We start from the raw sequence: 12,573 nt of genomic DNA on the forward strand, positions 1-12,573 counted from the left end.
GTCTTATTTTTTTCAGTTAATCGCCAGTGTAAAACAGCATCAAACAGAAGTGGATTTTTGTGCAATGATAGAACTACCTGCCTCACCGCTGCTTCTGTTTGCAACCGAAAACTAGACTGCAGTAGTGGTGAAGATGAATCCAATGAATATTGTGGTGAGGCTTTTTGGTAACAATACTGGCAGGTTATTTTACAAAAAGTATCCGTCAGACGTTGATGAGGAATATTTTGTGTAACAATATATGGTACTTGCCAAGTTCACACACCAGTTTGAAAAGCTTTTGTCCTAGCTATCCCTGCAGCTGACACTGGTTGGACACAAGGCTTATGTACCTAATGGGCCAATCACACAAACTTTCCTATTTGCTTAAGACCTGCACAACTTCCAGCAGAAAACTATTTCTGTGATAAACTCATCAGGGCCTTACTGGCCCTTTGTTCCATTTGGCATTTCCATGGTGGGTCTGGAGCCATTAGAGGCCGGATGCGGTTTTTGAAGGACAACACTTGCTGCCTCTGTCTCTTCTTCTCCAGGGTTTATGGCAGCATGCACAGCAGGCAAAAAGAGAGAGAGAGAGACCAAGAGAAAATAGAACAAGCATTGGAAATGCAATAGGTCTCACATTATTTTTAAGTTAGTGCTATTGGCATTGTCAATGGCAATGTATTTACCTACCAAAGGAGAAGGGAGGGAGCAGCGGGGGCGGACTGATTAAATGCTGTCTTGGAGAATGATTGGCCAAAAGTATCCAAACAAGCAGAGACTTTAAACATAAGAAAAATAGTCGCACAATACTCAGTTTGAGGCAGCTCAGGTGTGCACTGATCCCAACATCAGGACAGGCCAGCAAGTCTGTTACAGGCCTCCGTGTCCAGGCCAAGCCGTGTGTGATGACATCAGACTGGATATCAGGGAGGGAGGGGGGAGAGTCTCCAGCTGTGACACATGCATGGTTCATCATATTAGCACGATTCAGAAAAGGGGGTGGTGATGGACAGAGTATCTGAAGTATCTGAACCCCCTTTTTCTGAATCGTTTTGTCCACCATAAGCGTGGTAGGGTATGCTCAGACATGAGTCCCTTGCTCACTGCACCATCAGGATTCAAGCAAGCCGGGCCGAAGACGGCTGTAATGCCAGAAACCGGTCCCCGGAAGCTTGTTTCCTTTCCAGTAAAAGAATTGGCTTGGTAGTTTGGTCTGCCCTGTTCCCATGATGCACTGGGCCAGGGACAGACTAATTTGCATGTAGCCAGGTTCTGAGCTGGGATGGTGCAGTGAGCTAAAAAACGGTGATGGATCAAGCCCTGATCTGTTGACTGGGTACGAGTATTCTGCTTAATTCAGATGCTCTGTCCATCACCCCCCCTTTTTCTGAATCGTTTTGTCCACCATAAGCGTGGTAGGGTATGCTCAGACATGAGTCCCTTGCTCACTGCACCATCAGGATTCAAGCAAGCCGGGCCGCAGACGTCTGTAATGCCAGAAACCGGTCCCCAGAAGCTTGTTTCCTTTCCAGTAAAAAAATTGGCTTGGTAGTTTGGTCTGCCCTGTTCCCATGATGCACTGGGCCAGGGACAGACTAATTTGCATGTAGCCAGGTTCTGAGCTGGGATGGTGCAGTAAGCTAAAAAAACGGTGATGGATCAAGCCCTGATCTGTTGACTGGGTACGAGTATTCTGCTTAATTCAGATGCTCTGTCCATCACCACCCCCTTTTTCTGAATCGTTTTGTCCACCATAAGCGTGGTAGGGTATGCTCAGACATGAGTCCCTTGCTCACTGCACCATCAGGATTCAAGCAAGCCGGGCCGAAGACGGCTGTAATGCCAGAAACCGGTCCCCGGAAGCTTGTTTCCTTTCCAGTAAAAGAATTGGCTTGGTAGTTTGGTCTGCCCTGTTCCCATGATGAACTGGGCCAGGGACAGACTAATTTGCATGTAGCCAGGTTCTGAGCTGGGATGGTGCAGTGAGCGAAAAAACGGTGATGGATCAAGCCCTGATCTGTTGACTGGGTACGAGTATTCTGCTTAATTCAGATGCTCTGTCCATCACCACCCCCTTTTTCTAAATCATATTAGCACAGCACTAAAATAAAAATCTATTTAGGCAACCACACACCCACGAAAATGCTCTCTGCTTGTGTTGTAGCCTCCCATCTTCTTTTCCTTCCTAGGACAATGCAGCGGGCCTGTATCTATGATGTGTGCTCGTGGGAACAAACACACACACTAAATGATTTACCCTAAATTATTTACTTTGGGTGGCTTATCCAATCAGCAGCTTCAGGGGCATAGCTATATAGCCTATTCACTCGTGGTCTGGCAGACCCACCAACCAACGTCACCATTGTCAGGGTTTTACTGCATTTAACTTCTGCCTGAGGCTGTGAGCCACAATGAGGGGCAGAGAGAGAATAAAGATAGATTCTGATTACAGGCTCGTGTTTGTGGTGACAGATCATGTGTGGTGCTGTGCGCCTGTGCTGTTACTAAAAATAATAAAGTGTGCATTTAAATGTTATTATTTCCAAATGGGCCACCCGGATATATGCTCCATGCTGACTGCAGCAGGCAGGTGCCGTACGTCCTAACTCGCAGCCTAGCAGGTAACATAATGTTATAGTGGTTGGGAATTCTCCAACTATTATTTTCATATTAAGTTGGCATCTGCAAAATGTTTATAATACATTAATAATTATAATGAATTTGGGGCAGGGAGCTGTGGAGATGCAGCTTAGGGATATAGGCGGACGGTCCGTGGGTCCGCCATTAGGAAGGAGTAAATAAAGGCATTGGCAGTAGCTGACGTCACAGCGGTTCCCCTCAATGTCTATTACTGTTTGCTGCAGGGATGCAGCCCTACAGCAAATACTATTCCTTTTTTATTTTAAAAAATACCTCCCCAAACTGGATTTTGTTTTTGAAAAGAAATAAAGTAATGTTCCCCTCGCCATAGTGGGGGGAGCATTAGAATAGCTTTACTGTTCCTTACCACCAGGTTTCGCATGGTGGAAAGGAACAGTATACAATGACTACATTTCCTCCTATCTAAATTGATTGGGAGGACATCTTCGACTGGTTACCTAAGGTGCAAAGCAAACAGGCTTTAACTACAAGATTTTTGTTTGAATCTCAGTTCAATATTTCATCAGGAAACTATCCAGGAATGCTCGTCTCAGCTTTAATCAGTTCATGGTCATGGAGGCACTTCAATGATGAATTTACAATCTGCCAAGTCGATGGTTCCTACATCTAATTTCTCAATTTTCTGCACATGAACTGGATATGACTATTCAGGACCTGCATACTTTCTGTTAGGCCCTTTTAGTCTCTGTGGTCTTTTGGTTGTTCATCTTATCTGCCACATTGCTCTACCTGTTTTGTTTCTTTTTCTTCAATTGTCTTTTCTTTTTTCACCCTTTTCAATATTCTCTTTCTTCATTTGGCATCTCGTGGCCACTATACTTTATGATACACTCTTGCACTTGAAGTACTTATGACTCAATCACAGTGTTCACCTTCATCTTCAGATCTGTTTCCAATCATTCTGGTGTCCTCATTTTATCTGCCTCAGGTTGAGGATTGTTTTCATATTAAACATCCTTGTCCTTCAAAGCAATACAATCTTTGCCTGGAGTTTGGGCGATATGGAACCGTAGTCTTGATCCTTTCTCTGGATATGAGATTCGTCAGTATCCCCACCTTGATCTTGACCGGTTGACACTAGGGCTTGATGAGGCTGAATCTGCTTACACTCATCTTGAAAAATCACAACTTGTGCTTCTTCTCCTTCAGGACACCCACATCAGGCTGGAGTCTGGCTCTGTAAATTAATGGCTGTTGTCACCCCTTCTTCATCAGCTTGTCTCACCCTCTTCGTGTGCAATGTGTGAATCAGTTGTGGCAATCTGGTACATTTCACAGCAGTGTTGGCCACAAGAATAATCTGGTATTGGCTCTTCCAATGCAGCTCCAGATAGTTCTTATGAGCATGTTTCTTCATATGGATCCAATCTCCAGGACTGAAGTCTCTTCCTGTCCTGCTGCAGGTGTTACCAAGTCAACCTGAACACACTACATCAGCCAGTCATCTTCAATACTAATGAACAATGTAATCTGTGATGTTTACAAGTGCAGCTGCTGGAAGAGATAGGGTTCTCTTGGCCCCCACCATCAGCACGTGATAGGGGAGAGTCCTGTTCTTTTGTTGTTTTGGTGTGCACCTAAGACTCATTGAGACATATGGGAGTGCTTCAGGCCATTTGAGTGAGGTATAGGTGCAATGTTTTGCAATTCTGGGTTTAAACGTAATAATTGCCCTGCTCCACAACTCCCGAGGCTTCTTGTCTGTAACTACAGTGGCATTTCTGCTGAATCCCCAAAGCAAAGTAATCCTATGACACAATTCTTGCAGTGGCAGCTCAGTCTTATTCTATTGAAAATGGCATGCCAAACCAAGGGGCCAATTCCCTCAACAATAGTTTGGCTATAGTGAAACTGGCACTCCTTGTAGTCTGGTATACCTCGACCCAAAGGGAGAAAAGGCAGACTTTAAAAAAAAAAAATCTTTTTGTTAATATAAAAACAAGAATAATAAAGGCGTATCAGGTGCAATACAGTCAATTACAAACATTAAATCAAACAATGAAAAGATCAGGATATATGCAGGACAACAGGCAGGACGCTGAGACCACAACGCCCATAGTCAGTTGACAATACAAAACAAATAAAATTCACGATATACCTTAAGCGTGCTGCTCTCAGGTCCCGCCCACCCATTAAGTCAGGATAACGAAGCTTTTATTGCCCCCTTGATACTAAAACCATAAGCAGGATAAACTTCAGACATCTACACATGAAATAAACAAAGCAGGATAGTAAAGCTTATATTGCCCCTTCATATTGGAACATAATCAGAATGAATCACGGATATTTACGCATGAAAGAAGCCAAAAAAGGAAAACAAAAAATAAAATTAAACAATGCAACGTGCGCAACTCCCCACCCCCCACCCTGTACCCCTGCATGTAGCTTACACTAGACCCTAAATAGCAGTGTGCCTGTTGCCCCATGTAATCTACAATAACAAAAAATAGTAAGTGGAGGAGGTCCTTCGTTCAGGCTCCCGGCCTCTCCCCCCCGCCAGATCTGAGCCTCCACTTTATTTACGGATTCACTAGCAAATTATCAATCGATCTAAAATCAGGGGAATCATTGTTCGCCTATTTCGCCTCCCGTTACCAATATTGTAAAGTGAGTCCCGCCCAGCCACCAAGTCAACAAATGTCATCAAACGGTCAACCATTCTCAACCTTGGGCCGTCCGACCAGGCGCAAGGAAACTTCCTAGCCGAGCTGCCGCCATCTCAAGAGATTCAAAGGACCAAAAGTTTTCGTCCAGTTGCACACGGAAGCGAGTCGGGAACAACTGAGCATATTCAATCCCATTGTCTCTGAGTTCCCTCCGCACCGACAAGAACCCCTGACATTGTTTCCGGTCCAGTTGTATAGAATCCGGGAAGGAAGAAAGGGCCGCATTGTCGAACCACATTTGAGTCTCGGCATGAGCTGTCAGAAGAATAGCACAGAGCAGTTTTTCCACAGTCAGAGCTGATGTCGGACACACTGACTCATCCGGGACTCCCAGTGCTCAGGCATTAGCTAGCTTGCAGTCCAGAGACTCCCGCACCTCCCGTTTCATGGGGTTTACGTCATTGATCAGTTTGGCCTTTGTGGGTGTCATGGCTCTCATTTTGTCATTCGATCGAACAAAGGCCGTTCTCATTAGCCCCAGTTAAAACGTAACAGCGACCAGTTTATTTTCCAGGGCTTGGGCTCTCCAGCCCAGGGAAGAATGTAGACCACCGATAGCCGGCATGACAGCTCCAAGCGTCGGTTCAACCCTGGCCAGCGCCAATTCTTCTCCCTCGATATTGACAGTCTTTTCCTCTTTCGGAGACCCCTTAGACAGGATATATCGACCCAATTCGTCCGTTTGGTCTTTTCCGGTCACTTTGGAGGAGCGGGTCTGAATTGTACATAGGTGGGTATTGGGCGCCATTTCGCTCAACTCGTTCGCGATCTATGCCCCGTGACTGTAGATGTAGACCCCACTCTGTTGTATGGTTACGGCCCACGTATTAACCCATCGATTTGCTGGGATACTTCAGGGTAGCCTTCCAGGTTACGCCCGAATCCATCGAGCCGAGTTTCAGATGATGTCCGAGCCATTCACACTCCGGGCTCCGTCATTTATGGTACTTCAATTGCAGCCGCCGTGTTATTATATTGCTCCACTTTTGCCGCTAATCAGTATGGATGTTCACCGCTAGAATTGGGCAAAACTCCACTTCCATACCGGTTGACCGGTCCCTCCCGGACTCCCACGGCCGATGTTGTTCAACTAGTGGCCAGCTGCTACCTTACTCGAGTCCCCGGCTCCAAAGCTGATATAGGCCTCAACCTTAAAGGCGACGTTTCTCCGTCCTCGAAGCTGGTGGATCACTCGGGATCACACGATCAGACGTCGTTTCGACTCATCTATGCGGGGGGCGTTACATAGGCGCTGGATAAATAGCAGGATCTTGTGGCAGGATAAGGAAGTCTACAGAGCCGGGAGCCTAAGCGGCCATCTTGTTCGCCAGCTTGGCTCCTCCCCGAGAAAAGGCAGACTTAAACTAATATGTATCTCAGCCCATTACAGACAGTCATTTTAACAAAGTCAAGCAGGAGGCGACAAAAAGAACCATCAGATTTTCCTGTGACTCGTGGTCTCAACTTTCTTTTTACTGGCATTTACCTACTGGCAAGTAACGCATCACTGACACAAACTGTGAGCCACAGACATGAAAGAAGTGTTAAACCAGTACTTTTGAAAGGTGCACATCATTCCGTCCCTCCCAACATGCATATGGTATGATTGTGTTGCACCATAACAGGCCACAGGGAATCAGGTAGCACTGGCCTCCCATTATTCGAAACCCTGGTGTCACTCTAATCTTTCCCACATTTTGCTCTAGCCTACTTTTTCTTCTCATTGTTGGTTGCTTACTTCATGTTGTACTCCTCTGAGCTCATTCAGAGTATGCACTGGGGCAAATAACATATTGGTCACACTGACATGGTCAGTTTTACATGATTCATTTAGCTTGAATCAGATGCACTCCAAGGCACAGTATTTGGCTATTTATTGAGTGTTGCGATTTCCTGATGTGACCATGTTGTTATTTTTCTCATATGCAGCACTTTCTCTAGGTAACTGCAGTGCTTCCATTAGCATGAGAATGGGAATCCTATTCCTCACGGTGGAACCAGAGGATGTCACACAATTTCTTTGTGTCCACAACTGTTTAAAGGCATTGACCACACCAAACCCATACTGGCTGTCAGTGTGAATGGTTACACTTTAATCATCGGCCAGAGATTATGCTCTTGTTAGTGCAATCATTTCAGCTACTTCCACCAATATTACATCACTTGTAGGATACTTCCACAATACCAAATGTGGTACAAACTGTGTATGCAGCTCTCAAAGTTCCACAAGGGTCTCTCAAACAAGAGCCATCTACAAATAAAGAAATTGCAAGGGGCACATCCAGTATGTCTGGCCTTGGCTTGGTACATAATTATGTAACATCTACATAGTCATCATCAAAATCATCTAACTCATCAGTGGGATCTGAAATTGGCAAAAGTGTGTCAGGGTTAAAAACATTGCATCTACAGATGCAAATGTTTTCACCCACCAGGATTATATGCTTATACCTCGTTAGAAGGCAGTGGGCACCTGCTGAGTTTGAGTAAGATTCAGCAGAATCTCAACTGAATAAAGGAACCATAACAACTAGTCTGTAACCCATTACGATTCCCTTTCTCTGCTGGATGGGTGCACAAACAGCATCAATTGATTTGAGGTAACCGGGAAGTGCCACTGATCTAGTGTGTCTGAAAATTAAGCCACTGGCCATTTCACTTCTCTATGGGTTTGTGTCAACACAGATAATGCACACCCATCAAGTTCATAGTAAAAGAATAAAAAAATACTTCTTATAATCAGTGTTGGGCCTGGCCCTCTAAGCGGGGTCACCCCTTACTTTTTGCTTTTTTCGCCTCCACTTTTTTCTGAATATGTTTTTTGGGTCTAAGGACTTGTTAGGCCTGATGTTTTCGAGTTGGATGGGATGCATCAAACCAGTCAGAATCCACTGTTCCAAATAGGATGAGTATGATATAATGGTCCGATAACCTCTGCTCACCCTCTGGTAGCTTGACACTGAGCAGTTAGGCTTATCCTCAGGGCTCTAGTGTAAAGTATTGGCACAACATCACCCTCACAACACAGTGCGTACGCCACAAAAAGACTCCACACCATAAGTATAAAACACTTGTCTTTGTATTACACTGACACACTGAAATCAAATTGTACATACACATTGTAAATACACTCAGAAGTTATACGCAATCATCACACTTCTCTATTGAAATCAAATCAAAACACACATTGTATATACACTTAGCAGGTATATGCAATTGTCAGACTTTCCCATTAGCAGAAAGGTAAAACTGTCACAGGTCTTTGACTACGTCTCGTTCCTCAGACCCTCAGTCCTTCAACCCCACCAGCCAACAACAGACATTGCCCAGGCTGGCACCCCATTTTCTAGACAGTAGGAAGCAAATAACTCGGAAAGAAGCAGTTAATTTGTTTTGTCCATCCAAATTATACCGCCAGGTGCGACAGAACCTGCACGAGTGCGGAATCACTGTGCCCCCATAGAAAAAAGGTTGTGACCCAGGAAGCTGGCAAGTCTGTATAAAGTTTTCACCTCAAGCAGAGGCGTAACCTGCCGTAGCCCCCGACAGTCAGCTGTAGGTGCCCACAAGCACACAAAACCGCTTGAGCCTTGTCACAGTGTTCTCCACAACAAAGCATCTTGTGGCGTGGCTCCAGGGAGAGGGAGCCAACGACCTTGGGCAGTGGCTGCCATGTCGAGCACTTCCATCCTCCCGATCTGGAGGCCAAAGACAGTCTCAGTTACTGACTCAGGTTCCCCCAACACCCCTAAGGCAGCACACACTCTGGAACACAAGCTCGCACATGTCCCCTGGTTGCAAGCACTGGTCCCTCAGACTCTACAAGCTTCCCCCACATTCCTTGAACTCCTCACATCCTGGCACCTCAGGTTGCTGCTGATCTTTAACCGCACACTCCTCTCCACAGCATCCCAACCGCAAGCATTTCCATCTGCCTCCACCACACCCCGTGCCGTCCTTGAGATCTGAGACTGTGAGATCCTTTCTGTCTCTGGGATCCCGTGGACTGAAGGCCAGCTCACCAGCCTTTGGAGAGTACTTCAGGAACCCAGGCCACAACAGTTGGCACTTAGCTACAGGCCTGCAACATCCAGGTAAAATCCACCAAGTGATAGTCCCCTTCCTAGAGCATGACAAGCTTCAGGCCACCACAAGATCTGCAGATACTCCAGTTGCAGTCCCTCCTGCCCTAATGATTCCTTGTGTCGATGTCCCAGCATTGAACCAGCGTAGTATGGTACCAAACCCAAAAGAGTCTATACTTTTGGATGCTAGAGCCCCAGTAGTCATACCCGCAATAGCATGTGAAGATACAATCACTTCAAAAGGCCGTCTTTGAAATGAACAGGCCCTCTCTAAACATTTTACTGTCTGCCATCCTACCCCTGGGAGATTTGATCACAATCTTCAGTTGGGCCAAGACCCTTCCCCTTGGAATGCAGGTGGCAATTCCACCTGCACTAAACCATCCCAGAAAGGCCCCTTAGAGTCAGAGGTCTGCAGTTTCCCTTGAGACTCTAGTTTATGGTCTTCTATCAGGAATGCACAAATGTGGCTGTCTGCCTAGCACCCAGTTGTGAATTAGGAGACCGGCCAACAAGCACCCAGACCCACGAGCATTGAAATGACCACTTGTCCTAGTTCTCCTGTTTCCACTTTCCCAAAGTGACATTTGTTATCACCGTAATGTTGAACCCTCTGGCACTACCAGGAGGGGATTCTTTATTACATACTCATCAATCCTGAACATTGTACTTCTACTATTCCACCCATAGGAAATATTGCTCAATAGCCTTTTCTACATCCTCTCATGCTGATCCAATGCAAGAAGAAGACCCCAATGTACAAACACACCACCTGGTGCCATTCATAAACTTTGAAGATAAGGCATATACACACATGTCCAACCTCTTCCCAACACCATAACTTGTCACCCGGGAGAACTCTGATATAGCAAGACACATGCAGAACCTTGGCACGCAGCCTTTTAAATGCCAAGTCAAGGAACAGTAACCCATGCACACAGGCCCCCACCAGGGTAAACCTGTGGCCCTATCGATGAGCTACCTTCGTGGATGCACAGCCAGTGCTGCAGGCCCATGGAGGATCATTCAAGATACATGCCCTGGTATATGTCTTACCCCTTGACAAGGGACTTACAGCTAACTTGAACCAGCCAATCATGTATATGACGAGCACAGCACTGTGGCACTGAATGGCAGTGTCACACATGGTTCAAAATCCTAAGCCAGCAAAACATGGTCCAAACAGGAGTTCAACAGCCCGGTTTAACACGGCTCTGTGCACTTTACCACAGCTAAACAGTGTTAAAGTACTTGTGCTCACTCCCCTAAGCATGGTTTACACATGATTGGCATATTTAATTTACTTATAAGTACCTTCTAGAGTAGTATACCATATACCCAGGGCCTTCAAATTAATTGCTACCATTTGGCCTGAAGAACTTATTGTGCCACTCACTTATATAGCACCTTAAAACATGCCCCAGTCACTGCCGCCTGAATGCAGTTTTAAACTTCCACGTCACCTTGGCATTAAAAACCCTTTGCCAAGCCTTAAGTTCCCATTATATTACATATAGGTCAACCCTAAGGTAGGCCCTAGGAAGCCCATAGGGCAGGGTGCATTGTAATTAAAAGGCTTGGCATGTACTTTTAAGTATTACATGTCGTGGTAGTGGAAAACTCCTAAAATCGTTTTTGACTACTGTGAGGCCTACCCCTCTCATAAGATAACATTGGAGATTCCCTTATTACCTTTAGTAAGCTTTCATTTCCAATTGGGAGTAGCTAGCTATGTCGTGTTTGGTATCTCTGAAATTGTAATGATGAATCCTCCTTAATGGTAAAGTCAGACTTTTCATTACAATTTTGAAAATGCCACTTTTAGATCATCTTGCTGCCCTTAGCCCTTTGTGCCTGCACCTGTCTTGGCTCACTTGACTGGATGTAACTGACAGTTAGACGTTGTGGATTCCTCTCAGGCAGTCATACAATAGAGGGAATAGGTGAGCCTCAATGCACCATCTGATGGCAGGATGAGGAGCTAAGCACAGCCCCACTTGCAAAGGAATAGAGAGTGCTCTGCTTTCACACACAGGGCCTAACACCTCCACATTGTCAATGCAGCCAGCTTAGAGCCAGGGTAAGGGAGTCAGGAAATTCCATGCAGATCAAACCACTGTCTAGAAGCTTCTCCCACCTTCCAGGAGGAGGTCACCAGGGTATCAAAATAGGGCCTCAGACACCAACTATTTGGTTCACTACTGGACTCGAGGAAGGACTCTCAGAGGACTGCCTGCTGGTGTGCCCTGCTGTGCACTCTGCAAGACAGCTGCTGCATCTGGAAGGACTGCTTTGCTGTCTGAGGGCTGCCTTGAACCTTCATATGACAGCTTTCCTGTTGAGCGCTGCATGGTCACATGAAGCCAGGACTACTGGGTCCTGGTAGAACCCAGGACTACCATAGGGGCTTCAAGAGCAGGTTTACTGGCCCCCTGTTCAGAGTTACAGGGATACAAAAGGTTCCCACCATCTTGACCCACACCTGGACCCATCCTGAGCGAGCTCTAAATCCCCAAGAGGTGTTCCACCAGTCATGGTCCCTAGGTTGGGGTGCCAAAGGTGCCACATGACCAAATCCCAAAACTGAGGACTTGGACAAATTTTGGCCAAAAGCTGCTCTCAGAGTGAGGAGGAGACGGGGACCAACCTGGTTGCCTATCCGCCTGAGGTGCATCTTCAGTTGGATGAACTACATGGCTTCGCCCGCTACGCTCTTCTCCTCAACAACAAATCCTTTTCAGCAGTCCTTCGCCAAAGTGGTATCCGGCTTCGTGGAACTGTCTTCAGTTACAGCCCTCTGTCTCGTCCCAATGGAGATTTTCGACTTCCATTTCAGTGACCAAGTCTGAACGTAGAAATCTTAATCAATTCGACCCAATGCTATCCAATGATGATGTTCCCTCCTCAGACACCTCCTGCAGCCTTGCCCCGCTGAACTTTACCTTCTCAAAACATTTTTCTCAGAAATTCTTCTAAGTCCAAAGGTAAGCGTCGACCAGGTGTCCATGCCCAATACACTTCTTGTATCCAGCCATATTTTTTGGCCTTGATCCGGTCTTGCACGAATAGACATCTGCAGTTGGTGCTTTGATCTTTTAGGATCTAGTTTTCACTAAAATCTTAAAAAATTCAGACCTCCTGTTCTACTAATTGGATTTTTGTCATTTGGTGTCAAA

The 12,573-nt window shown here is 45.9% G+C and overlaps 1 protein-coding gene across 1 annotated transcript in view; it reads left to right on the top strand.

Annotated features, from left to right (window-relative positions):
- LOC147726745 (low-density lipoprotein receptor class A domain-containing protein 1-like) overlaps nucleotides 1-12,573 on the top strand; it is a 221,717-nt gene that overhangs the window by 177,915 nt on the left and 31,229 nt on the right. Inside the window, exon 4 of the mRNA XM_086962983.1 lies at nucleotides 17-154. Within this exon, the coding sequence (XP_086819109.1) occupies nucleotides 17-154 (138 nt within the window). The remainder of the gene's footprint in view (nucleotides 1-16; nucleotides 155-12,573) is intronic.

Source organism: Lissotriton vulgaris, chromosome 3_1 (assembly GCF_964263255.1).
Source record: "Lissotriton vulgaris chromosome 3_1, aLisVul1.2, whole genome shotgun sequence".
Classification (NCBI taxonomy): Eukaryota; Metazoa; Chordata; class Amphibia; order Caudata; family Salamandridae; genus Lissotriton; species Lissotriton vulgaris.